This window comes from Setaria italica, chromosome III (genome assembly GCF_000263155.2).
Source record: "Setaria italica strain Yugu1 chromosome III, Setaria_italica_v2.0, whole genome shotgun sequence".
NCBI lineage: Eukaryota > Viridiplantae > Streptophyta > Magnoliopsida > Poales > Poaceae > Setaria > Setaria italica.
This window is the reverse complement of record NC_028452.1, coordinates 1,871,056-1,897,056: the sequence shown is the minus strand read 5'-3', so window position 1 is coordinate 1,897,056 and position 26,001 is coordinate 1,871,056. Positions and strand designations below refer to the sequence as shown.

Below are 26,001 nucleotides of genomic sequence, written 5' to 3'. Positions count from 1 at the left end.
TCTAGTTATTTAGCCTCTCGAATGTGCTAGCTGGGACAAACTATGTGTGTGCGACTTTATAAAGATCAAAGTGCATGTGTATACGAGTATATGTTTTCTACGCTTGTACTTTATTTTGAAAAAAGTAAAATCAATGACCCAAATTTGACAGGCATTTGAACTTCTAAGACGTTGCGTTGGGAATTCTCGTCATAAACACGGCTGCTGGATGAATCGGAACCCAACAATCGTTATCGCTTCCTCGTACATCTCCCAGCTTCTCCCCTCGCCGGCTTGCCGGGCTCGCCGCGGCCGCTGCCCATACACATCCCAGACGCCATCCGCGCGGAGGGGAAGAGGACTCCACCCCTGAAACCGCCCCCATGGCGTGGGGCGTGCACCCGCGGCCGCCGTCGTCTAAGGTGCAGGCCCTCTACGAGCTCTGCAAGCGCACCTTCCCTTCCTCTTCCCCCGCCGGCGCTTCGCCCTCTCCCCCGCCCGCCGACGCCGTCCGCAGCATCTCCTCGCTCATGGGTAAAGGCGTCTCGCTCCTCCCCGCAACTAATTTCGACCCGTTCCCCATCCTACCTATGCTGTGGGCGTGCTGCAATTCTCTAATGGACTGGCTTAGGCTTTGCGCAATTTTTTTTCTCTTCCATTATGCTCCTCTAATAAGATTGAAATAGCATTGTCACCTGCTTTATCTTATAATGGAATGGCGTGTCATGTTCAGACACCATCACTCCTGCGGATGTTGGACTCAGAGATGATAGTGTTGAGGACGACAGAGGGCATGGATTTTTTGAGTCCAACTTCCTCAAGGGTTCAGCAAGGGTGGCTCGATGGGCGCAGCCAATCACCTACCTTCATATCTACGAATGCGACGCTTTCTCTGTGAGTTCAGTTGTTAATCTCAATCCAATTATTTTGTCACCAGAACTGTGCTAACTGCAACCACTATTGCAGAGTCGTGAACTTAAATTCGCTGATTTGTTGCATAACCCCACTTGATTACTGTAGGCTAACAACAACATTAGCAAGTAATATTTCTTATGAACTCATCAGGTTTTCCCTGGTGCATGTTTCAGTTTTGCTTGACTGCAGTTCTCTTTTACCAGAACTACAATGCAAATGCTACTTATAGCTTGTAGTGGTTATTTAACCCATATACTTTATTTCTTATTTGTTTTGCAGATCGGAATATTCTGCTTACCAACTTCAGCTGTCATCCCTCTTCATGATCATCCAGGAATGACTGTATTGAGCAAAATCCTTTATGGTTCCATGCATGTGAAATCATATGATTGGATAGAACCTACTGTCATAGCAAGTACCCAGCCAGGTTATTGTCCTGCTTCCCCTGTTTATTCATTATGAGTTATGAATAATCCAGTGCAGAACTCTTGTATGGAAAATATAATTGGTCACTGAATGATTGTTCTGGTCCTGATATACAGCAAGACTGGCCAAGTTACATACTGATGATGTTCGGACTGCCCCGTGTCCAACGTCTGTTTTGTATCCCCAAAGTGGTGGGAACATGCACTGCTTCACTTCAGTGTCTTCATGTGCTGTTCTTGATGTCCTTGCTCCACCGTATTCCGAAGATGTTGGTCGCTTTTGCACATATTTTCATGATTATCCATTTTCTAGCCTCTGTAAGTGAAACTCCTCACTTCCATCACATTGTATGCTTGTTCTTATGAAAGTTTCATTGCTATGGGTTTTTGCTGGATTGGAGCATAGAGTGTAAAGTTGTTAACAACAGATTGAAGACCAGGGTCTTGGCATCAGACTGCCGTATTGAGATGATGGTGTGTGTGCCTATGGTTGGTGTATGTGTAAACGGAGAGTCCCTAAAATCTATAACTAATAGGTAGAATCCAAATCTGTTTAAGGGTCTATTCTCTTAGCTTTCTATCTCTAATTTAACTAACTCAGCGAGCAAAGCAATATTATTGCCTTGTGCAAGGATTTGGTTGGTGCTGATTGCTGCTGTTTCTGTGGGCACCCGTCACAGTGCTGGACCCAGAAGACATTCAGTCTATTTATTTGGTGGAAGTGGCATTAAAATCATCTTAGAGATTTGTATCTTTTTAAAAAACAAATTTCCACAGGAATCTGCTTTACAAGAATGTAGAAACCATGATTCGTGAGGACAATGAGTTATTTGTTCTTCTCATTCCCAATTGATCTGTATGAAATGATTGAATAGGATTTTTGGTTGATTGATTTAGTCTTACTCTTGCCCATGATACTATTGGTGTAGGTACAAAATTGCTCTTGGTTTGCTAGAATGTGACATGCATATAATAAGTAGAAGTAAGGCTGGCTAGAAGCCTAAAACTAGTATAACTCCCTTGAAACTGGATAATGGAGGCAGTAAACACCATCAGCCTACCATGACTTTGGAGCATTTCTAAAGTCCTGTAGTCCTGTAGGCTACAGTGCAATGAAACATGGTAAAACAGCTCTCACATTCTGTAGAGGCAAATACAGCATCCATTTTCAGAAATGGCCCTCATTGCATATGACAGCCTAGGAGGTAGACAGATCTGCAGGACCACCTATTGCCTTCTGATGCAACTCGAATGATTCCCAGTGGTGACAGGTCTGCCCTCCTGCCAAGCATGATACCTGCCACCGTGAGTAGTGTATTTGATCTGTTGCCTCAGGTTGGTTACAGATCATGATTTATCATGTTGCTTTTAATAGCAGTGTGAAGTACATAGATATTAGTATTTCCCTGGTGTTTTAGGTACTTCATCAGATAGATGTTGTCCTTTGTTTTGTCTGTTTGTTTCGAATTCAGGAAAAACATCATGGAGATGCTGTTGTAGTTTTCTGGACATCTTGTCATTCTTGTTAGCTGGAGCAGCATGTTTGGTTTTCTCATGGTAATTTAATGATCCAACAGCAGCAGCTGGAGACATAAAGGTAGTTGGTAACCCAGATAACTATGCATGGCTGGAGACCATAAACACTCCAGTGAATATTTACATGCGCACTGGCATGTATACCGGTCCAACAGTACAGGTATAGGCAAGCTTTTACACAGCAACTGCCAAAGAAGGCAATGAATAGAATTCCTGATGAACTTAACTTTTCACTCTTTCTAGGAACTTCAAACATAAGAAATCCAAGATGATTCGGAGCATCAAGGAGCACCTGGTTGCCACTTCCCGCAGATAGTACAGTTGTAATGTAGCACTTGAATGTCCTAGTTTTGTGCTTAGCTTTCCCCTTTGTTGGATAAGCTGCTGTGCTTCGTTGAAGAGATAAGTTTTCACAGTAAACTTCTCCTGGTCAGTTTAGTAGAGGGATTCGGTTTCAGTGTCCAGAGCATCTGAGCAGAGTTTGTAACTTACTCATGTTGTGCAACGCTGGTATGATTTTCAATGCAAAATTTTGCTACTGGTGTTGCTACATTGCTGCAATGCCTTGTGAACTGGGTGTGTGGTACGTGCACGGCCGTGGCGTGTACACAAGCTATCGGATTTTGGAGGAGTAACACTTGTGCCAAGCGCCCAAGTGATGCTGCGGGCGATGATGCAAGAGGCATTCAAATCGTAGAATCTGTCTCAAGGAAGTTTATCTTGGGACATGAAAATGTCAATACGAACTTCTTTTGCCACAATGCACTGGAAGCTGTACATGCAAAATGATACATGAAAAATGTCAATACGAACTACTTTGCTACAATGATACTTCCTTGGTATGAGATGTTAACACTATTGGCCTGGCGTCACAGCCTTATTACACAGAAGATGTTCAAAACCACTGGCTTCTTTCGTTCTAATTTGATCCAGCAAGCACCATGCCCGCCACAAGTCACCGAGCGCGCCAGGCTCTAGCTCATCACGATCACCCAAGGCACGCCACTGTTTCTAGGCTCTAGCTCATCACGATCCACTGCGGCACCGCTACCAACCGAAAACACTCACCAAGGCGCCCATGGCCCGCTCGTCGTGATCCTCCTCGCCGCCGTGTGGCGGTGGCGCAGCTCGCCGAGGCGGCCTCCAGCACCTCGAGCTCATCCTCGTCAAGCGGGTCGGCGTCAGCGCCAGGCGCCTCCTGCCCGACCGACGGACCCAGCTCTGCTGACGCGTAAGAGACGAAGGCGCGAATTGGGGGTTCGAGGAGCGGCGGTGGATGGTTGGACTTGGACCTAGATTTCTCTGGACCTGGACGAAGACGACCGACAAAGACCGCCGCACCGCCGGCGCCGCCCGATCGCCGAAGACCCGACAGGACGGGGAGGAAGAGGATATTTTTCAAAATACCCGGGATCCAAATTAGGAGTCCTTTTGAAAAATATCTATCCGATATTTTTCAATGTACCCCTATATTGGATCGCGATCAATAGTCGCGATCCAAAATGGGAGTCTTTTTGTAAAATGTTGATCCGGTATTTTTCAAAATGCACCCTGGTTTCGCGAATAGACACGGCTGCGCCGGATACCGCCGGCGACGGGGACCCATCGCCGCGACGCCGGCGTTAGCTGCTTCACGCCCAACCGTCGACCGGGAGCCGCCACGAGTTATCCGCGCCGGGGAAGAGATTCCCTTCAATGGCGTGGGGCTTGCCTCCGCGGCCGCCGTTGTCTAAGGTGCAGGCCCTCTACGAGCTCTGCAAGCGCACCTTCCCCTCCCCTTCGGTCGCCGGCGCCTCGCCCTCTTCCCCGCCCGCCGACGCCGTCCGCAGAGTCCCCTCGCTCATGGGTAACGCCTTCCTCCCCGCTATTTGAACGTATTTTCATGACTATCCATTTTCTAGCCTCTGTAAGTGAAACCCCTCACTGTTATCAAATCTTTGTTCTTATGAGAAGCTCATTGCTATGGTTTTTTGCTGGTTGGAGCGTAGAGTGTATGAGTTGTGGACAACAGATTGAGGACCAGGGTCTTGGCATCAGACTGGCGTATTGACATGGTGGTGCATGCCTATGGTTGGTGTATATGTAAAGAGAGAGGCTCCCTAAAAAATCTTGAACAAATAGATAGAATCCAAATCTGTTTAAGGGACTATTCTCATATCTTTCTAACTCTAATTTAGCTAACTGAATGGGCAAAACAATTTTATTGCCTCACGCTTGGGTTTGGTTGGCGCTGAGTGCTGACTGCTGCTGTTTCTGTGGGTACCTTGGCATAATGCTGGACCAAGAAAGATGTTCAGTCTATTTATTTGGTGGAAGCAACATTAGAATCATCTTAGATATTTGTATTTTTTTTTAAAAAAATATTTCCACCGGAATCTGCTTTATGAGAAGGTGGGAACCACGATTCATTAGGATAATGAGATATTTGTTCTGTTCATTCCAATTGATTTGTCTGAAATGATTGAATAGGATTTCTAATTGATTGATTTGGTCTTACTCATGCGCATGATACTATTGGTGTAGGTACTTACTCTTGGTTTGATATAGTTAGGCTTGCACCTAATCTATAGAAGTAAGGTCATACATACGGTTCAATGGCTAGGTAGAAGCTAAAACTAGTATAATTCACTTGAAACTGGAGAATGGCGGCAGCAAACGCCAGCAGCCTACCATGGCGCATTCATAAAGTCCTTTAGGCTGCATTGCAATGAAACATGGCAAAACAGCTCTGAATTTCTTTAGAAACAAATACAGTAGTTTACCATTTTCAGAAATAGCCCTCATTGCATATGACAGCCTTGGAGGTAGATAGATCTGCAGGACCACCTATTGCTCTCTGATGCAATGTAGGATTCCCATTGGTGAGCGATCTACCCCTATGCCAAGCATGGCATACCTACCATCGTGTGAAGTGTATTTTTTCTGTTGCCTCAGGTTGGTGACAGGTCAGGATTTATCCTATTTCCTTTATTAGTATTTCCACTGGTGTTTTAGGTACTTTAGATAGATGTTATCTTTTGTTTTGCCTGTTTAATCCAAATTGGAGAAAACCGTGTTCACGGAGATCTTGTATTAGTGTTCTGGACATTTTGTAATTGTCGTTAGCTGCAGTAGTGTTTTGATAACAGTATGTTTGGTTTTCTCATGGTCATTTGATGTTCCAAGTTCCAACAGCAGCAGCTGGACACACAAAGGTGTAGATGGTAACCCACTAAACCCAGATAATTATGCATGGCTGGCAGTTAATATAATATATGCAGCCGCGTGTTCGCGGAAATAAAACGCATGGCTGGAGACCATAAACACTCCAGTGAATATTTACATGCGTCCTGGGATGTATACCGGTCCAACTGTACAGGCAAAACCAAACTTTTACATAGCAGTTGCCAAAGAAGGTGATTGAACACAATTCCTGATTAAATTAACTTTTTGTTCTTTCTAGGAACTTCAGGCATAAGGAATCCAAGATGGTTGAGTGCACAACTCATGCAGAGGCCGGAATAAATAAATTCCTTGATCTAAAATAAGGAATCCAATATGAACCATAGCATCAGGAAGCACACTTTGGTGATAGTACAGTTCAAATCTAGAGCTTTTAGTGTTCTATTTTCATGGTTGTATTTCCCCTTTATTCTCCTTTGTCGGAGAAGCTGTTGTACTTCGGTGAAGAGATAAGTTTTGACAGTAATTTCTCAGTCAGTTTAGTGAGGGGATCAGGTTCAGTGCCCAGAGCAGCCGAGCAGAGCTTGTAGCTTACTTATGTTGTGCAACGCTGGTATGATTTTCAATGCAAAATTTTGTTACTGGTGTTGCTACACTGCTCTCTGAATTTAGGGCCTGTTTGGCTCCACCCTGTTAAAGTTTAACATCCGTCACATCGGATGTTTGGATGCTAATTAGAAGTATTAAATATAGACTAATTACAAAACTAATTGCACAGTTGGAGTGTAATTCGCGAGACGAATTTATTAAGCCTAATTAGTTCATGATTTGACAATGTGGTGCTACAGCAACCATTTGCTAATGGTGGATTAATTAAGCTTAATAGATTCGTCTCGCGAATTAGCATAGGGTTCTGCAATTAATTTTATAATTAGCTCATGTTTAGTTTTTCTAATTAGCATCCGAACATTCGATGTGACACTGTTAAAGTTTAGCACCTCGTATCCAAACACCCCCCTACTGGAACTGCAACGTCTTGTGAACTGGGTATGTGGTACGTGCACGAGCCACCGGAATTTGGAGGAGCAATACTTCTGCCAAGCGCTTAAGTGATTCTGTGTGCGAAATCTAAGAGGCATGGTGATCATGCAAGAGGCATTCTGAGTCGCAAGCATCCTTTGGTCTCAAGCAAGTTTATCTTGGGACATGAAAATGCCAATACTTCCTTTTCAAAAAAAAAATGCCAATACTAACTACTTTGCTACAATGCAGTGGAAGCTGTACATGCAAATGATACTTGCTTAGATATGAGATGTTAAAATTATGTGGTTTGTTACACGAAAAACAAACACGTATTCACCAAAAAGAACTAAAAGAGGCATTCAAATTAGGTATAATAGCCCGCGAATGCAAGAAGGAATAATTCTTCCTCCTGTCACCGAGTGCTAGTCTCCCGAGTCCCGAAGGAAGAATGCTTGGTGCTCGGCCGGCCGGGTCGATGCGGCTAAAAATGGCGAGGCCCTCATTGGGCAAGCGCCGCGACTCGTCGTGGCTCTTGCTCTCGCGCTCGTCGTGATCCTCCTCGCCGCTGTGTGGCGGTGGCGCCGCTCGCCGAGGCGGCCTCCAGCACCTCGAGCTCCTCCTCGTCGAGCTCGGAGGCGCCAAGCGGGTCAGCAGCAGCGCCCGGCCCGTCCGGCGTCCGATGCTTCCGCGGACTCGCCGAGCGCGTCCAGCCCGTCCGACGGACCCAGCTCTGCTGACGCGAAGGCGCGAATTGGAGGGTTAAAATGATCCAGCTGGAGCTGGGCTCGAGGATCGGCGGTGGATGGTTGGACTTGGACTGGATGAAGACGGCCGGCGAAGGCCACCGCGCCGCCCGATCGCCGGAGGTGGGGGAGAACGAGCTGGGGTTACCATTACCCATGAAGTGGTTGTTTTCAATATACCTCCTGATTTGGATCGCGATCCAAATTAGGGGTTCTTTTAAAAATATCTATCCGGTATTTTGCAATTTCACCCCTAAATTGTATCGCGATCCAAATCAGGGGCCCATTTGTAAAATATAGATCCGGATCAGGGGGACGTTTCCACGCGGCTGCGGCCGGAAACCGCAGACGACAGGGACCCCATCGCCGCGCCAGGCGCCACCACTATCCTTGGCGCAGGCGTTAGACTCGCAAGCCTCGCAGCTTGAGGAATTTCCCAACCGTCGGCCGGCAGCCGCCACGAGTTCGACGCACCCGTGGACGGCGACGGCAGCGAGAAGGGTATGGGAGGCGAGCAGTGAGCCTGCCTGCCTGCTCACAACCATGGCCTTGGCCTGGCCTACGTCGACGACACGCGACACAGCTCTGATGCCCCAAGGGAAGGAGAAAGCTAGGCCTGCTCTGCTGTCCCTGGCTATTTGTCCATGCAAACTAAGGAAATGCCTCACTGAGTCACTTCAGAACCTGCAGGGCAAATCAGAGTGATGCAGAGCGTGACATTGTTTTCTGAAACTGACGGCTAATCGATTTGGTTTCGGTCCCAGATCATGTAAATTAAGCAAACTGGATCATGTAGCCATGTTTTGGTTTTCAGTTCATTGAAGCTGGGAGGGGACCTTCCTCTGCTTCAGGAAGAAAATGGAAAAGCAAGCAGCAAGCTGCATCTCCCGATCCCGATAGATAAGCAGAGTTCAGATCTGTGGTGTTATATCGGAATGGAAATCACTTGGTCGAGGAGGCAGGCATAACAAAAAGTCATGCGCATCTAACTGAAATTCATCAAGCAAACACTGCAGAAATGCAGGAGCTACTTCTTTTCTACCCTCCTATATGGGCTTTCAAAATGCCTGGTGAATTTTCCAGTAATAGTCGAGAGAAAGGAAGCTCGCCACGCCACATGTCGCATCCACCGGCCGGTTCCTAAAAACGGCCGGGTTCTCATTGGGCAAGCACCGCGACGTGCCGAGCCCAAGACATGCCAACGCAACGCGATTCCAACTCTACGCCCAAAAATAGCCACCAGTCTCGCGTATAAAGCCACCAGAATCGCCACGCCAAGAACACAGAACGCAGTGACCATCAGCACCGAAACACAAGCTGCATACGAGTTCACAAAGCGCGCAAGCCTAAACACCAAGACTCCTTCCATGGCCCGTGCTCTCGCGCTCGTCGTGATCCTCCTCGCAGCCGTGGCGGTGGCACCCTTCGCCGTTGCCGAGGGTGCCAGCACCTCGAGCTCGGAGGCGCCAAGCGGGTCGGCGTCAGCGCCCAGCCCAGCCGATGCTCCCGCGGACGCACCAAGCGCCTCCAGCCCGGCGGACGGTCCCAGCACTGCTGATGCCTAAGAGGCGAAGGAGCCAAATTGATGCTTGAAATGATCTGTCAGACCGTCACAACAATAATAAAGTTGTCTTCTGTTCCTCCTAATCTGTGGAACAATGTCAAATACGTATAGAATAGATATCAAATTCTTAAAGCAACTAGAGCATATTTTGTCCTTCCGCGTTCTGATAGATAATGTTGTCAATGTACTTTGCAGAAGAAAATGTTATCAATGCCACTAGAGCATTTTCTTTTTTGTCCACATTTTATTTCACATTTTTCATATAGAACTTCTCAATTGAAACTTTGAAGTCTTCATTGCTACTCATTTCGTCAGATTTTCACATTCCCATTTCTCAATCTAGAATATCTGAACTAAGGTGTTAAAGCAATGATCTTGTATTCTTCCCATTGTTGACTGGGCATGTTTATCACAAACTAATCAGATAGTGCAGCTACTACATACCCAAACAAAAACAGCACACTAACTTGCAATCCAGAAGGGTCAGGAAGGGTGCTGAGCCTCCAACTTCTTGACGATGGCATTGGTCACGGACCAGTTGAACCCTCGGTACTGAAGCCACCTCACAATGCGCCCACGGCGATTCTCCAGAGTCAAGCTTTGCCCACGCTGCCACTGTTTTAATGCCTGAGCAAACAGATGATCCATGGAAGCTTCCGATATGCCATATGTTGCCTCTTTCCCATGGCCATCACCATCCTGGAACACACTTCTTGTTGCCTGATCTACTTCTGCCTCTGGCACACCCTTTTGGCGAAGTGCCTAATTTGAGAGCGGGTGTTGTCAAATTACAAAATAGTTTATATATGTATTTCATGAGACAGACACAAAGCATAAAATTAAATAACATTAAGATAGTGTTTGGTTCGGGCTAAGGTAACGTAAACGCAAAGGGAATCAGATTACAGTGTATTTAGTGGTGGAATCGGTGATTACCCTCTTAGTTTGGTTGCATTCTGGTAATGTAATCAGATTACAGTGTGGGTGTTGTATCCGATTACAGTGGGGGAGGAGGGGTAACAAGCTTGTATATATATTATTTAGGTAAGGGATTAGATTACAGTGTAAATTGATTACAAACCACCGCAACCAAACATATGTAATGGGATTCGTTACCTTCAGTAATCAGATTACGTTACATTTGAGCCAACCAAACACCACCTAAGAGTGAAAACAGGCATCACAAATTTCCTTTTAGAAGGCATGAGAATATAAACTTCATTTGCAAAGTAGCTTTTCTTTCACCTCACTGAACTTTTAGGTACGGAAATTATTCTTTATCTTACCCGAGGAATATATGGTGATAGCCCAAGGGAATTCACTACTAATAGATCATGGGAAAAAAGATATAGATTTATGCCAGGTATATACATGTATTAACTCATAGCAAATAGCTTCAGTAATAAAATAGGGCTACAAGTGTCGATTATTTATTTAGAACAACAGGAAGAGAGGTCAGAAAAAAATACTAGCCTGTTTTATTCGCCTTGGACCCCATGTCGATGACATCCACCGGGATCGCGAAAATGATTCCGCATAAAAACCATCATTCAGCAAACCCCTTCAGAAGTAAAAGTATATAATATGAGCATAGGTGCAGCAAAGAGATGCATGTTTCTTAGAATGAGTATTATTGCTTACCCCCTTGCTATATCAGCCAAAGTATTGGTTAGAGCTAACATTTAAGTTCTGGAATAAAACGTATGAAGGTCCTTTACCAGATTTGGGGTTTCTCCATCCAGAACCAGAAGTAACTGGATTGTTGGTTGCAGTCCAGATCTAGGATTCACGCTATGCGGTTTGTAAAGATGGATAAAGATTGTGCCGCCACAACTATTGGTCATTTGGTCAAAGTGAAGAGTCGTACGTCTACTAGTGTGACTTTAATCCATAGAAAAACAGTCTTACCTTGATTTGAAATCAGCAACCACAGCATCAATTGCATCAACAGGATAATTCTTACTTCGTAGTTTCTTCCTAAGCTCAGAAACTGTGAATGCTCTGACCAAGAGAAACAAGTTATGCTTCATTACTCATTTTCAACAGTGAAACTAAGACTTCAAAGAAAAAGGTAAAATTCAATGACCTAAATACATAGCACAGAAATTTCCATTGACTGCGAAGACATGATATTAGAAATTGGGAAGATCAGCAGAATAACACACTGGTGGCAATGAGAAAACAATTCATTTAGTTCAAAATGGTACCGAAATCATCAAGCCCAATTTTACATGTGATTTGGAGATTATTCATTTAGACTTGGTGAACAATTCATACTGCAGATTAAAATAACACAAAAAGTTTAGTGCAGCATGTTGCTATCGAGCAGCGTTTCAGGGAGATTTCTTGAACATCTCTAGGAGGACAATTGGTAGACATCATCTACCAGGTCTCACCTGGCAGCAAGCAATTCAATTGCAGCCTTCCCCACATCTCGCACCACGCTTTCACTAATTCCGCACATCACGTCATCAGTCGCCTCCTCTTCCAAAGAATGCTGCGCAAACTCATTGGCAAAGTTCTTTCCAATGGGATCCAGGGTTGTGCCGTTCCCATCCTTGCAATGACTGAGCTGTTCGTCCGGACTCCGCATAGCCTTATCCATCGCTGAACCAAACAAGTAAGGTTACATCCACGCGGTCTAGAGGCGAGAGCACGACTATTCAAAATCACTTCTGTAGCTCCATCAAAGTCTCACCTGCATTCCCCTCTTCGAAAGACCCTTGCCGGCAGCTCACGAGACTCCGGCGCGGAACGTCGCGCCGGAAACGAGCCGTCCCCTTTGCCCTACAAAAAGAAGGAAACATTTGTGAATTTGGGCTGAGAATTCGATAGGGATTCGGCCGGCGGCGTGGGGATCAGGGTGGAGATCTACTTGAGAGGTACCAGGAGGAGCAGGATTGGGGACGGGACCGCAGGCATAGCTCTAGCCCCGGCCGGAGATGGAGGAGGCGGCGGCTCGCCGCCAGGGCCGCCATCCCTAGCGGCTAGTGCCCTGATGCGACCGCGGAGCGTGACAGCGGCACTGCAGCAGTTTAGGTGTTTGATACTGCTACCAGCGCTAAACTTTAGCAGTATCACCTCGAAGGTTCGGATACTAATTAGAAGGACTAAATATAAGCTAATTATAAAACTAATTGCAGAACCCCTGAACTAATTCGCAGGATGAATCTATTAAGCCTAATTAATTCATCATTAGCAAATAGTTACTGTAGCACCACATTGTTAAATCATGGACTAATTAGGCTTAATAGATTCATCTCGCGAAATGGACTCTATTGTACAATTAGTTTTGTAATTAGTCTATGTTTAATACTTCTAATTAGTATTCAACATTCGATGTGACAGGTGCTAAATTTTAGTGGGAGCATCAAGCACCCCCTTTGTTCAAGGGGACTGTAGCAGTTTTCATCTCCTAATTCGCGGTATCAAGCCAGTTTTGCCGTTCGTTGCGTGTACTTGCCAATTCCAAGAAAAATTGATGCCCTACTGCAAAATTTGACTTTTCACTGATATGAAAGATTCCAGAGGAAAAATATAGTTTATAAAAAGAACTTGCAATGCAATTACCCACTATAGAGTTGGTGAAAATCATGGAAAACATGGTAGTCACTTTTTCATCTAGAAATCTATCAGTACTTGTATATTGTTACCGGGGCACAATATGTCAGAGTTTTCTACTGAAAAATAGATGAATCACGACGTACCACCAATTTGGCATATGTATTGGCACTGCACACTTCAACGAATGTAGCATAATAATATTTGATTATTTATGCGTATCGAGTTTGGGCATTCTACCTTTTCAAAAAAAAAAGTTTGGACATTCTAAGATGATCATTGGGTCTCTAGCCACTGTTGATTGCAAACGCTATACTTTCCCTTTTTAAGCATGTTAAAAGTATTTAATTCATGTAGTTAAAAAAGGTTATGCGCAAGTAAAAGGTGTGTTTGATTGCTTTTCTCACTCCACTAGCCCACAGTTTTGGCTGCCCCGCGAGTTTGGTGTACGAAACTTGCCTTTCTTTTTTCAAGAGAAACTGATACTTTTTCACATGCAAATGCCTATTCCAGTACATCACGCTAAAGGTACCGTAAGAAACAAATAGAAATTCATGCGGGTGAGGTGTGACGAATTTTTAGCTACCTCTGAATGCGAACCAAGCACATCAAAACATATCAATACCTGCAAACACATTTTTAATTATTTATATGTGTAACAAATTTGAGCATTTAAGATGATCATTAGTTTACTAGACTCTGCCTATGTACAAACGATATTTCCCCTTTATCTGCATAGCGTGATAAATGCATGTTAAATTATTCTAATCATATATTCAACAAAAATTGTTTATAAGTAACAAGGGTGCGTTTGGTTGATTTTCTCATCCCTTCAACCCACAGATTTGACCGTTTTGTAAGTTTTCTGAACAGAACTTGCGTTACTTTTGCGAGGAAACGAATGCTTTGCATTACGCAAATATCAATTCGAGAAGCAACCAACATCTTGAGCAAGTGGGAAGCGACGAACTTTTAGCCACCTCTAAACATGAACCAAACACATCAAGATGTATCTAGAACAAGGATACCTTCAAACGTATATTTAATTATTTATGTGTATCAAATTTGGGCATTTAAGATGACGACTAGGACGTCTAGTCATAGACTCCGCCAATACATGAACAATATATTTTTTCCTTTGATTGTATGGTGTAGTAAATGCATGCTTTATATAGTTAACAAAGGTTACATAGATGTAATGATAAGATTGTTTTGTTGGTTTTTCTTCCCACTCGTGGTTTTGGCCGCGCCGCAGGTTTTCTGAACGAAGCTTGCGTTATTTTTACGAGAAAAACTGATGCCTTGTACTACGCAAGTGTCTATGTAAGCACGACACTTAAAAGATACTGTAAGAAACAAAAACGGTTTAAACGAGTGAGATGCGGTGCACTTTTAGCTTGATGACCTCCGAACGCAAACCAAAGCGTCAAAATGTACGTAAAATAAGGGGGTGTTTGGGAAACCCCTGTTAAAGTTTAACACCTGTCACATCGGATGTTTGGATGCTAATTAGGAGTACTAAACATAAGCTAATTACAAAACTAATTGCACAGATGGAGTATAATTCGCGAGACGAATCTATTAAGCCTAATTAGTCCATGATTTGACAATGTGGTGCTACAGTAACCATTTGCTAATGATGGATTAATTAGGCTTAATAGATTCGTCTCGCGAATTAGCACAAGGTTCTGCAATTAGTTTTATAATTAGCTCATATTTAGTCCTCCTAATTAGCATCCGAACATCCGATGTGACACTGTTAAAGTTTAGCACCTCATATCCAAACAGCCCCTACATTAGCAAGCGTCCAAACTCCATAGTGGTCCAACCTCAAATCTGAGTTTAAAATAAATTAACAAATAAAAAAAGGCTAAGCTGCTAAAATCATAGGTTTATGTAATTCCAACAACTGTTTTCGTTTTTTTTTTCACCTAGCTCGCAAACTGAAAAGTGAACGCATTACCAACCGCAAACTCTAACCATATCAAATTGATAACTAAATGACAAACATATATTTGCAAAACGTCAGTATGTTTTAAAACGAGTATTTCATTTACAAGATGTATAACACATGACAGCATTTTGTATCGTACCCAACTCCATATAAATAATTACAGACCAGGATGACTGTACCAATAACAAAAGAATTGTTCCGCTGAACATCCTGTAACAACAATGAACTTCCAAAAACATGCTATAACAACTATAACCTATGATACATTTGCTCATAATCCATGTACTTGATATGTACTTAGTGTCTTATAAACCGGTGGAGTATGGACTGGATGCTCGTACCATGTTTTGGATACGGAGAATAGCTCCATGGAAACTCCATGTTTTATTTTCTGACCACGACTCATCGCCGTGCAATCGTAACTGTACCAATGAGATTCTTATTACCAAGAATTTACAAACAACGGACCATTCCTGCGTATCTTCTGGCGAAACTGCTTCTTCTTTACACACCATGCCTCAGTGAAAGTACTCACCTAAAGTTCAACCGATCATTAGTAAAAGTGAAACTAACATCAGCAATGGATTTGAATTGAACGCGCACACGCACCCATCATGCGCGCCACACAAAATTCAAGGTTCCATGTCCTTACATTGCTAATCATCTTTGCACCAAACCAGGCAGAATCAGTGCCAAACGGAGGAGGAAGTACTCTTATTCCTTCTGAAATGTAATGTGGAAGAAGCTGTTGAAGCTCTTTCTCCAGCCTCTCTGTTCCATTCCACGGTATCCATTAGAGTCACCAAAAAACAAACAGAATCCAGAATAAATAAAGCATTACCCATCATCATTCCATGTTTGATTCAAAATACCGATGGACGCGTAAAAGCATTATTGTACCAAAATGCATAGGATAAATACCTGGTAAACCAGGTAAGCATGACGATCCACCAGCTAAAACAACCGTCTTGTACCAGCTGTCATCACCAACCACTTCTGAATTATAGCAGTGATCCATACATAGAGATACTGCTTTATGCAAGCCCATAGCAGGCCTGCATGGGCAAGGTCAACATTGAGCAACCATAACTGAACTGTAAAGAAAGCACAAATCAGGCAATATCAGAAAATTACATACATTCCTCCCATGTGGGGCTGAAATAGAATTTCAGCAGTCTTGAATCTCTCTTCCGACAGAGTGAACCACCCTTCACCATCAACCTCACAAGAAGCTTGTGTACCTTTACGTAGTTCAGCTTCGTAATCAGCCGCTACGTAGCAAAGTTTCTTCAAATACGAGAGAAAGAGAGGCACAGACATATGTCAGATATCATCCCCATTCAGTTACATGCATGTTTAGATAGCTAGCCTCTAGATAATAGGCTCCGAACACAGTTAGCTTCTGTGCAGCCAACAGGTGAGATTATAGGAAGAATGTCCTGACACCAAATATCTTCAACTATTGCTGCATAAATAAACTTTACCTCCTTGATGGTCCGGACAGTATACAGTGACTCGCAAGATATATTTCTCTGGTGCATTAACTCCTTAAGAAATCCAGTGAGTTTAAGGGCACCTTGCCCCACAGTTTCAACACCTATCTCATACATTACCCTGCCTTCAAAGACTGTTGTAAACATAGTACATCAGAATCCTAAAATGTAATGACATCAGTATGTGCAACTGAAAGATGCAACCGGCATGGCTAATGTTCCCCAAACTCATGGGAAAAGGAAAACACAGTAAATACTTGAAAAACCAAGGTAATGTCACCAGCATTGAATCTTAAATAAAGAAAGGAAAAAACATGAACAATTACTCACTGGGAACAACAGAAGTGGTATTGAATCCAATGTGGACAACAATGCCAGAGGTCCGCTTAGAAGCATACAAAGATAAAACTGCCTGGAAAGCAAATGCTAGTGAGCTCATTGCTTACATATGTTTCCTCAAGGATAGTTATACACATGCCATATGGATGAAGTACATAAGAAGTACGAGTAATTGAAGATAAAACAATTTTGGACCTTAGGCCAGCGAGAAAAGGCAGCATATATCTACAACAATGTTGCAACATTGTATGGATCAGTTTTACACAAATCTCACAGTTGGGCAGCTCAAGATTTAACTAAGATACATGGTTCTGGCGTGGTGCAAGATTTTGCGAAAGCTAAATTCAAAAGGCAAAAATTATTCAGGACAGAACCGATGATTGGATTAAATAAACACAAGGTGAAATTTGAAAAATGCATCCAGTTCGTATAACCAATAATCAAAGAATGGATGCATACTTGATCAACAGCGCAAACAGCAGGAACATTCATATCAAACAAGACAGAGTATATTGTTTCCTTGTATTGCTTTCTTGAGGCCCTAGCAGAGTCAGTATCTGTGACAAATAAAAAGTGGAGTCAAGTAATATGGTCCAAATGCAGAACCGTAAACTAGATAGTTGGGCAAAGACTGTACGAATACAAACCATCAGTGTGATTCAGTGGAAGGACAACAATAACTGGTTGAGTGGAAGGCTTTACTTGCATCCTGTGAAAGTCAGAATAGGACATATAATACAATGAATATGCCCAGAGAAACTTAGTACTAAGCATAACCCTATCAGGGACTTTTTAAAAAAATAAAACTCTAGCTCCTTTATGACTTCAAACCAAATCAATTGTGGGAAAAAGAAAGAACTAAAGCATGCTTTTGTCTTCCATTGGTCAGCTTCTTTTAGGTAAGAGACTACAACAAACGTCAATATTCCAATATCATGGGTTATCTCCTAGCATATGCTAGTAGGATAGATTTGTAACATGAACAATCAACAGCAAGTGTTGAAGCTGAAATATAAATGAGCACACATCCTATAATACCCACTAGACATAAATGATGACATCAAAGCTAGAGATGGTGCAATCACTTTGACAGTAGGCAACCTAGTCAGTCCCAAGTTTCCATAAACACAGAAAAATGTTGAAAGAATCTGGCAGGAAGAAGTATAGTACCAAGTGTTTAATAAAAATTCACCCAACAGCTACTACTAGTATCATCAGTAAAATTCCCTTTAAGTCAAGACCTCACTGGCCAAATTTACTGTAACCAAGGTAAAACCATTTATAATACAAAATAAACAAACTATGTGGAGCTGTGAAAACGAGATCTAATTCAGAACCTTGTATAGATTGTAGAGAAGAAGTGACGAAGCCTTGCATACATAGGTGATTCAATGTTACCGAATTCCTGCATAGTAATACCAACATGCATTGAAATTAATGACATATCTTTGGGCTCTGGTAAATCAGTAAACGCCAATCTTGAGCTTAGTATAGGTCAACAATGGTCATCATAATGTTCATGGGCATCTTGTGCCTTCAAAATGTGACCCTGGCCAGTGGCCATTGATTGCCACAGCTTACCAAGAATGTCGCACAACGCCCAGAAGGAGCAGCATACTTGCTCCAGCCATACTTGCAATACCCAGATCCACCTTCAATAAAAGAAACAACAGAGGACACACCAGGAACTGAGACTATTATGGCAATCTTAGATAGATATATAATGCAGAACGTCCTTAATATCCTGTTGCAGGGTTTAGGGTATCCATTTCGTTATGTAGCGGTATAAGTAGTCAATTTAAGCAACTATCCCCCATTGAATGCTAACTTATCTTCAGGATTTCTCTAGTATTTGTTTTGATTAAGCAAGGATTGGCCATGTAAATCTAAAGTAAAATTGGAGATCTCGAGGAAGGATGCGTTCTCTCTTACCATCGACTATGAGAGTACCCGGGACCACCGCTCGGAGGCCGTAAATCTGTTTGAACGATAGCTGCGGCGAGTTATCGTAGTACAACCTAGAAATGCACAGCGATGTCAGCTGCAATACCGAGCGCGGGGCATAATTAAGCTCTGTGAGAAGCAGCGCTCGAGCGGCGGCACGGACCACGGGTGCGAGTCGGGGCCGGCGGCGAGGTGCGTCTCGGCGAAGACGACGAGGTCCCACGGGTCGGGGCCGAGGCGCAGGAAGAAGGCCCAGAGGCCGTTGTCGGAGGCGAGGATGCGCCAGGCGCGGCAGACGGCCGTGGAGCGTGCGGCGTCGACGGGGCCCAGCAGGCGCAGGATCTGCGCGAGCACGTCGGTCGGGACGGCGTCGAGCGCGCCCAGCGACAGCGACGCGCTGTACCGCTCGGCGGCCGGCTGCGCGCGGCGGCCGCCCCGCGGGGAGCCGGGGGCCGCCGGGCCGGGCCCCGGCGCCCCCAACGCCGCGCGCGCGAGCACGGATCCCCACACCTTGCGGAGCAGCATCGCCATGGGGTCGGAACTGGAGGATTGGGTTGCGTCGTGTCGAGACTCGAGAGGATGGGGGTTTCCGTAGCTGGCTCCCTCGCCGGCCTCGCGGACAGTGGCGCTACATGTGCGGATGCGGCCGAGGAGGCGGAAGCAACCAGAAGCTCTGGAACGGCCGGCCGGGAGGGGGAGGTGAACCGGACAAGGGGGCGTGCGCTCGGGCGGGGATAACCGTCGCGTCACGTGCGTGGGTGGTGGGCCTGTGGCCCATGACGTGGCCGCGTGCCAGCGTCGCCATGGTCTGATCGGTGAGCTGCTCCTGCTACCGGTAGCTACCGGTACGCTCCGCTCGGGTCACTGACCAGTGGGGCCAGTGCTCGCGTTCCAGTCGAGACGGATTCCATGGTCCGCTACGATAAGCACCGCTAATAAATCGAAGGGAAATGACGTGAATAGAGTGATGAGAATGAGGTCTCATCAGATTGTTTGCAATTGTTTGGTGTTTGGTTTTGTTTGTTCACGACTAACGGCAGTTGCCCACCGCATAACTAACCAAACCAACATTTTTAGCTTGCTTACCTTCCTCCTCACCCTGCTATTGATGGCCTCACACACATCATTGGGTGGTTTTCCTTCTCTGCCGTCTTATCTTCTTCCTCACCCTGTCCCTATCTTTTTTTATACTGTCATTGATGCACTCACACGCATCAACGGGTGGTCTTCTTTCTGTTGTGTAGTTTAACTTGTGTATAATTTGTATTCACAATTTCATTTTGTTAGATTATGTTTACCATCAGAAAAGTAGTATATCTGCTTGAATTTAAGGTTCAAACTATCCATGTTTAAAGTTGAAGAAAACTTCCAGCTTGAGAAAACTCAACTCCCGACTAGCACACAAGAGTTCTATTCCCACTAACTTTGAATCGCAATATAAATATGGTATTTAGTCATGGCTCATGCTAATTTCATTGAATGGAACAACTCATTCTACTCGTAAAGACTCCACTCATCCACCTAAGGTCTTGTTCGTTTCAGCTGGATTGAATTTCGGTCAGGATTACTTCCAGACCCAATTTGAGTGATTCCATTTGTGTCACTCAATCCGGTCAGGATTTAATCCTGCCAATCCACTCAAACCGAACATGCACAGGTAGAATCAATCCAGGTCAAGTTAGCAATAGGTGACTGTTAGTCTATGTTCCTATGACTATCACTGCTGTATCAAAACCAAGCCTAGTTGCAACCATTCTGTAACTTATATTCGGCCTAGACCATTGGAGAAAAGAACAACTATCTATTATCATAATGAGAGAAATTAACAACTGTCATAAAACGTAATAGGAAATATATTTAAATCACAGCTAACAGAATGACAGTTTACAATAGCACCAAACTCAAATGTGCAATAAAGAGTACCCAGCTGCATTCACCTATCATTTTAGATCAACTTAGCTGTCTCCAAATCAACAACAGCTAACAGCTAAAGCATAAAGTAAGGCAATGTGGCAAGAACCAGAGATTAACATTATCTAGAGATTAACATTATCTAGAAAAGAAAGAATTCTTGTAGAGTAGATATCAAGGTGGGATAGCAGCTCTTGTTGCATTGCACAACATATATCGATACAAAACTACATCAACAGCTCAACACCAAAACATAAGTAGTAATCTGTATGCCGGATTTGTTCATGACACTAACATCTAACTTCCAAACAGCAATTGTTGTTAAGACAATCACCTGTTCGCAGTTTGCTTCAACCTGCCACTGCAAAAGAAGCAGCCACTACAACCTGCCCCTGCAAAAAACAAACGAATTGGTGAGAATGAAATTTAACATGGATGGATTTGATTGACATATGGTACCATATCACAACTAGAAGTTGATTCAAGATAGACATCATAATAACCTTATAGTCTAATACGTAAATATGTAGAGCATATATAGCTGTTTGAAAGGATATATTTATATATAACTGTCACTTATCTTTAACTTGACTGAATTCATATAATTCTCCCAAAGCATCATCTCAACAGCATTCAACATCGTATAGTTCTCCCAAAATATCATAGAGCCAACAGAGTTAGGATCGATGTGCTGAATTCAAGGCAACCATGTGCTGAATGTTGTTGAGATTGAAAACAGAAGAGACTGAAGGTTGATCTAAAATAGAAGACTGATGTTAGGATAGTATACACACACTATTTTCTCCTTAACATTCAGTTTAAGCAAGATGTTAAATATACTTGAAATAATACACACTACACAAGTGATTGCTGGATATAGCAGTTCTAGCTCCTAAAGATATTCATGAGAAAGAACCTATCATTTAAACCTTTGAGTTCATAGATCAGAATGCAATGCCTTTGAAATCATTTGAACCTCCATTTCCCAGTAGAAAAAGAACCTATCATTCAACTGCTATGCCAATGTACCACCTCAGACATTTCACAAATACAGGATGCCAGCAATTGCGCTTCTCGAATAATTAACAACAAATCAGTGGTGACTACTCGATAATCACCAACAGATTCACCACCCATGCGCACTGCCCGGGGCACTGCGTCGCCGGGTACCCCACCCACGTGTACGCCACGCGCGCCGCCACCGCCGTCGTACGAGCCGTGGTGCCCGCACTGGCTCGCGCAGAAGCCCTCCACCGCCACGTCCTGCACCGTGAGCACCAACGGGATGCTGCCACCCGCCTTCACCGGCCACGCCCTCGCCGCCAGCACCGGGAGCTGGGACATCTTCAGGCTCTTCCCCAGCGAGCAACCCTCGTCCGAGACCTGCCCAGCTAGGACCAATCGACAAAACAAGAAACCTAGGGTGATGGCCAAGGAGCAAGAAACCTAGGGCGAGAAGGAGAGAAGAGAAGGCGACGGCTTACCAGCGAGAAGGCGGTGGTCGCCGTCGCGGCGGTGGCCGTCGAAGATGTGCCCCGCCGCCATGCCGTCACCTCGCGCTGCCACACCGCCACCGCCTCGTCGCCTCGCACGCCACCAGCGGAGCGTGTGTCTCCTCGTGTCGCGTGGCTAGGAACCGATCTGGGAGGGATGAGGTAGGGATCGATTCCGGGCCGTGGAAGGAAGGATTGAAATCGTTCCGGCCCAGGTTTGGTTTCAAGCCAGGCTAACCGAACAACAATTCTTATGTTGAGTCATATTTGTTCCGAGCCATTCCAATCCGCCCGGATTAGGCTGCATTCCAGTCCATTCCGGCCAAACCGAACGGGCCCTAATTTATGACAACTCCATGGTTATTCCCTTCTTTCTGGTCTTTGTGCCACCAAAGAAATGAATAAATAATTCATTCTATAGTGCCGCGCTATAAAACAAAATGTCTTAATGATAGAAATGTGAACCACATAGAGGGAAGGAGTGTTCGCATGGTTCAGGCTGTTTTTATGCTTTGCTATCTAATAAGCCGCACACCATTTGACCCTTGAAGGAGTCGAACCGTCATCGATGGAGTCTTGGCTCTTTGCAGCCAAGTTTCAAAGATGGTTTGGACAGCAACCATTTTATGATTACAATATCATCTTATACCCAGTTTATTCTAGTACTAGTTGCTATTTCTAGATGATTCGGGTGTATTGGTCTTGCTTTTACGTAAGCCTCGCGAGCCAAGTCCTATAAACAGTTGATCACCACATTCCCTCTCCTTTAACTACTCAACTTCATACATCAGAAAAGATGGAACTTGATATATCTTTAGTTAATCTTTTTATGTACTCCCTCCGTTTATGTTTATCAGGTGTACGCGCATATCAAAATTCAAACTTTGTTATGTTTGACTAATTTTTTTTTGTTTTTTTATGTAAACATGTAATGATTGGCTTTGTAATCAAATGTATTCTCAAATGATTATAAGTTTATAACCCTAAATAATATAATACAAGATAAATTAATAGTTAAAGTGTAATTTAGGAGATCGTGCCATATCATATCACGCCATGTTTATATTTTCAGCAAGGACAAAAACCAGATACTATATGCTATGAACACTAGACAACACGCTCATCAGCAATGGCGCTGCAGCCTGAAACCCCACCACCAACGACTCTCGGATCGCCTGTGTATAGTAAGTAATTGCTCCGGCCATCATCATCATACAACGACCTGCGGACGGGCCAACCAACCCAAGGATAGAGATGAGCACAGCAGCCAACCACCAACACCCCCGGGGGCCCGATCGGCCATCACTGACGCTGGAGCTCGAGGTAGGCAGGCAGGCCAGCTACGAAAAAACCGGGACCTCCCGATCGGCGTCGCCATCAGCAGATGACGCAGGAGTTGGGGTCCTCCTCGGCGCTGCGGACGAAGTACTGCGGTGGAGTGTAGGGGTACTGTGGTGGAGTGTAGGGGTACTGCGCGACCCACGGCGGGTAAACCAACAGCGGCTTGGCCTCCGTCTTCTTGTCGCCGTCCTTAGCGCCCTCTTTCTTGTCCCCGCCCTTCTTGTCGTCCTTCTTCTCCTCCTTGGCCGGGCCGACGGAGAGGATGTGAGCTACCCCGACCTTGCGCAGCTTGGCCACGACGTCGACGGGGTCGGCGAGGCCGATCACCGTCAGCTTCTGGTCCTTCATCTCCACAGAGATGGAGTCGATACCTGCGGAATCCAGTGTTCTTGCGATCAGAATTCAGAGTTGGGACATGGATTACAAACTGATTTTTTTTTTATTTCTTCCAGCTCGCAATTCTCCAAGATACAGACGCCGGCGTCCATGACTGAGGAGCGGAGCGGAGCGGAGCAGATGAAAAGGAAAGGAAGCAAGTGTGCGTACCGTGGAGCGTGGAGACCGCTTTGAGCACCCTCTGCTTATCCTTGTCGTCGTGGAGGTCCAGCTTCAGTATGACCTTCTGCAGCAGGACAGGCAAGAATCTCGTTAAGAATCTCAATCGGGCAGGCACGGGGAATCCAAAAGATAAGAGCCTTTTGGGTGAAAAAAGGAGCTTTCGAATCGAGCAAAGAATTCGCAAGCGGTTTACCTTCGCCGCCATGGCCGGCCGAACAGGCTGGGACTGATCCTTCTGCCTTGCCGAACCAAGCGGACCGCTCCGAGTGGCTCTCTGGCTGCCTTCGGCTTCGCTCTATATCTGGCGGGGCCGGCGTGTACCGAATCGGCAATGCGACAAGTGGACGGGGCTGAGAGAGGGAGAGAACGGGTGGCGTGGTGCTTTGTCTGTCTCGGCGGTGAGTTCGATGCTCGATGGGCAAGCACCGAAACGAACCGAGGCTCTGGTATAGTTGGGGGGCGGCAAGGGAGCTCCAAGGCGACTGAATTTATAGGCGGGGGGGCGGGCCGGCGCCGGCCGGCGGCACGACCCGGCACTGCGGAACCAACAGTCCCGGTCGCGCTCACGGGTCACGACTTGGAACGCCGAGGCCGAGGCGGGTCGGCGTCGCGCGCGGGCTGGCAAGGAAGGAAGGAACGAAGCCGCGGCGAAGGCAGACGCGATCGGGTCGGGCCGGATCGTACGATGACGCGCAAACGAAACCGACGGGCTAAGCCGTGAAGCAATCCGATATGATGACGTTTGCGAGGAATGAACTTTTTGTTTCTTCTCCGGCGCTATAGGTGCTTGGACGCGTCCGCGCGCGTGGGGTGGGTGGTGTGGCGTCGTGGCGAGTGGGAGCCCGGAGATGGTGGCGTGTAGAACGCGCCGAGAGGGGGGAGGACGCAGCCGCCAAAGGAGATCGCTAGGGGGCGAGGCGGAGCCACCACCACAGCCCCGCTTGACGGGGGCCCCGCGACGACCTGCCGAATCGCGGAGTCTTCTCGTCCTGTTCCGGGCTCGGCAGCAAGGGTGGCGGGCATCTTGACTGACTTGCGATCAGTGGCAGCGCTGTTGCCAGCTAGCTGTTAGTGGGAAGCGAGAGTGAGACCTCTCCAATCTCCATCGATCGCTACAGTAGGGGGCTAAACGGAGAATCTGAAACCGACTCGCAGTCTCCAGCAGCAGCTAACCCACCGGATCGAGTGGCACTGCTTGTACGCGAGGCTCGGAGCACTGCAACTTGGCTTAAGCAGGGCTTCCTGGAAGCTCGACCTTGCCAGCCCATTGACTGCACTGTACCATCACTAGTTCACTAGTGTACGATGCCAAATCTGGACGCACGTGTTTGCCGAGTTGACTTGGGGTCGTCTCCTCTCCCCTGCGGCCCTGCCCTCTCTTGCATTCCATCAGTTTGTAATCATGAAGCAACGGCTGCCTCAGCTGGCCTCGATCGTAGTGCGCTCGTTCGTCAGAACAAACTTTGCGACGCCTTTTCTGATCGGACCAGCGATCCGATCCTTGCCCGGATCAGGTGCTTGAAAGTTCTCGACAGAGCTCGTCAGTCAGATATTCCGACAGGCGCGCAGGCTTTTTCGCCCCTTGGAAAACGCGCGACGCCGAGCGCGGGTGCCAAATCCACGATGATTCTCCTCCTCCTCCTCCTCTTGCCGCGTGGATTTCAGGAACGGCCTGTTCGATTCGTCCTCGGTGCGTCCGCCGAGCTGAACCAATCTTGCTTGGGATTGGGACATGACAATGTGACATGCATGTTGATCCTGTAAATACCTTGCGGAGCAAGGATCTCCATCGTCGTCGTCAAAAAGGCTTAGCGGCAACACGTTCACGCGACCACTACAGTACTCTGCGCCACCCAACTTAGGCCTGATTTGGTTCCTCCTGCTTATTTTTAAGCACCCGTCACATCGAATGTTTAGATAATTAGAAGTATTAAACGTACACTATTTACAAAATCCATTACATAAGTGGAGGCTAAACGGCGAGACGAATCTATTAAGCCTAATTAGTCCATGATTTGACAATGGGTTGCTACAGTAAACATTTGCTAATAATGAATTAA

At 45.5% G+C, this 26,001-nt stretch overlaps 4 protein-coding genes and 1 long non-coding RNA gene across 13 annotated transcripts; 2 read left to right on the top strand and 3 right to left on the bottom strand.

Annotated features, from left to right (window-relative positions):
* Positions 1–209: 209 nt before the first annotated feature.
* On the top strand, positions 210–3,409 carry LOC101756445 (plant cysteine oxidase 3). Of its 2 annotated transcripts, none has more exons than XM_004960162.2 (6): positions 210–513; positions 713–873; positions 1,174–1,321; positions 1,437–1,637; positions 2,900–3,015; positions 3,099–3,409. In XM_004960162.2, the coding sequence occupies exons 1-6, from the start codon at positions 363–365 to the stop codon at positions 3,111–3,113; spliced, it is 792 nt and encodes a 263-aa protein (XP_004960219.1). In that variant the 5' UTR covers positions 210–362; the 3' UTR covers positions 3,114–3,409. The 2 variants fall into 2 exon arrangements, with proteins under 2 accessions (XP_004960219.1, XP_004960218.1); XM_004960161.2 differs by having other exon boundaries at positions 2,897–3,015.
* A 938-nt stretch (positions 3,410–4,347) lies between these two features.
* On the top strand, positions 4,348–6,655 carry LOC111256824. The gene is made up of 2 exons (XR_002677109.1): positions 4,348–4,701; positions 6,298–6,655. It is a non-coding gene; the product is annotated as an uncharacterized LOC111256824 (long non-coding RNA).
* Positions 6,656–8,802: 2,147 nt separating this feature from the next.
* Positions 8,803–12,391, bottom strand: LOC101755778 (regulatory protein RecX). 8 transcript variants are annotated; one of them, XM_022825556.1, is made up of 7 exons: positions 12,234–12,391; positions 12,046–12,134; positions 11,744–11,954; positions 11,256–11,348; positions 10,821–10,908; positions 9,792–10,109; positions 8,803–9,431 (listed from the first exon to the last, which is right to left on the bottom strand). In XM_022825556.1, exons 1-6 carry the CDS (start codon positions 12,323–12,325, stop codon positions 9,831–9,833), a joined length of 852 nt encoding a protein of 283 aa, XP_022681291.1. In that variant the 5' UTR covers positions 12,326–12,391; the 3' UTR covers positions 8,803–9,431; positions 9,792–9,830. The 8 variants fall into 8 exon arrangements, with proteins under 8 accessions (XP_022681291.1, XP_012699710.1, XP_022681292.1 ...); XM_012844256.2 differs by having other exon boundaries at positions 8,803–9,382; XM_022825557.1 differs by having other exon boundaries at positions 8,803–9,344.
* Positions 12,392–14,909: 2,518 nt separating this feature from the next.
* Positions 14,910–19,350, bottom strand: LOC101755370 (actin-related protein 8). Its single transcript, XM_004960158.3, has 12 exons — positions 18,802–19,350; positions 18,627–18,712; positions 18,276–18,346; positions 18,032–18,099; positions 17,342–17,403; positions 17,154–17,251; positions 16,686–16,767; positions 16,347–16,489; positions 16,001–16,149; positions 15,784–15,917; positions 15,515–15,633; positions 14,910–15,397 (listed from the first exon to the last, which is right to left on the bottom strand). The coding sequence occupies exons 1-12, from the start codon at positions 19,167–19,169 to the stop codon at positions 15,305–15,307; spliced, it is 1,473 nt and encodes a 490-aa protein (XP_004960215.3). The 5' UTR covers positions 19,170–19,350; the 3' UTR covers positions 14,910–15,304.
* Positions 19,351–23,049: 3,699 nt separating this feature from the next.
* On the bottom strand, positions 23,050–24,574 carry LOC101754963 (heavy metal-associated isoprenylated plant protein 39). Its single transcript, XM_004960157.3, has 3 exons — positions 24,135–24,574; positions 23,930–24,005; positions 23,050–23,754 (listed from the first exon to the last, which is right to left on the bottom strand). The coding sequence occupies exons 1-3, from the start codon at positions 24,144–24,146 to the stop codon at positions 23,420–23,422; spliced, it is 423 nt and encodes a 140-aa protein (XP_004960214.1). The 5' UTR covers positions 24,147–24,574; the 3' UTR covers positions 23,050–23,419.
* Positions 24,575–26,001: the final 1,427 nt, after the last annotated feature.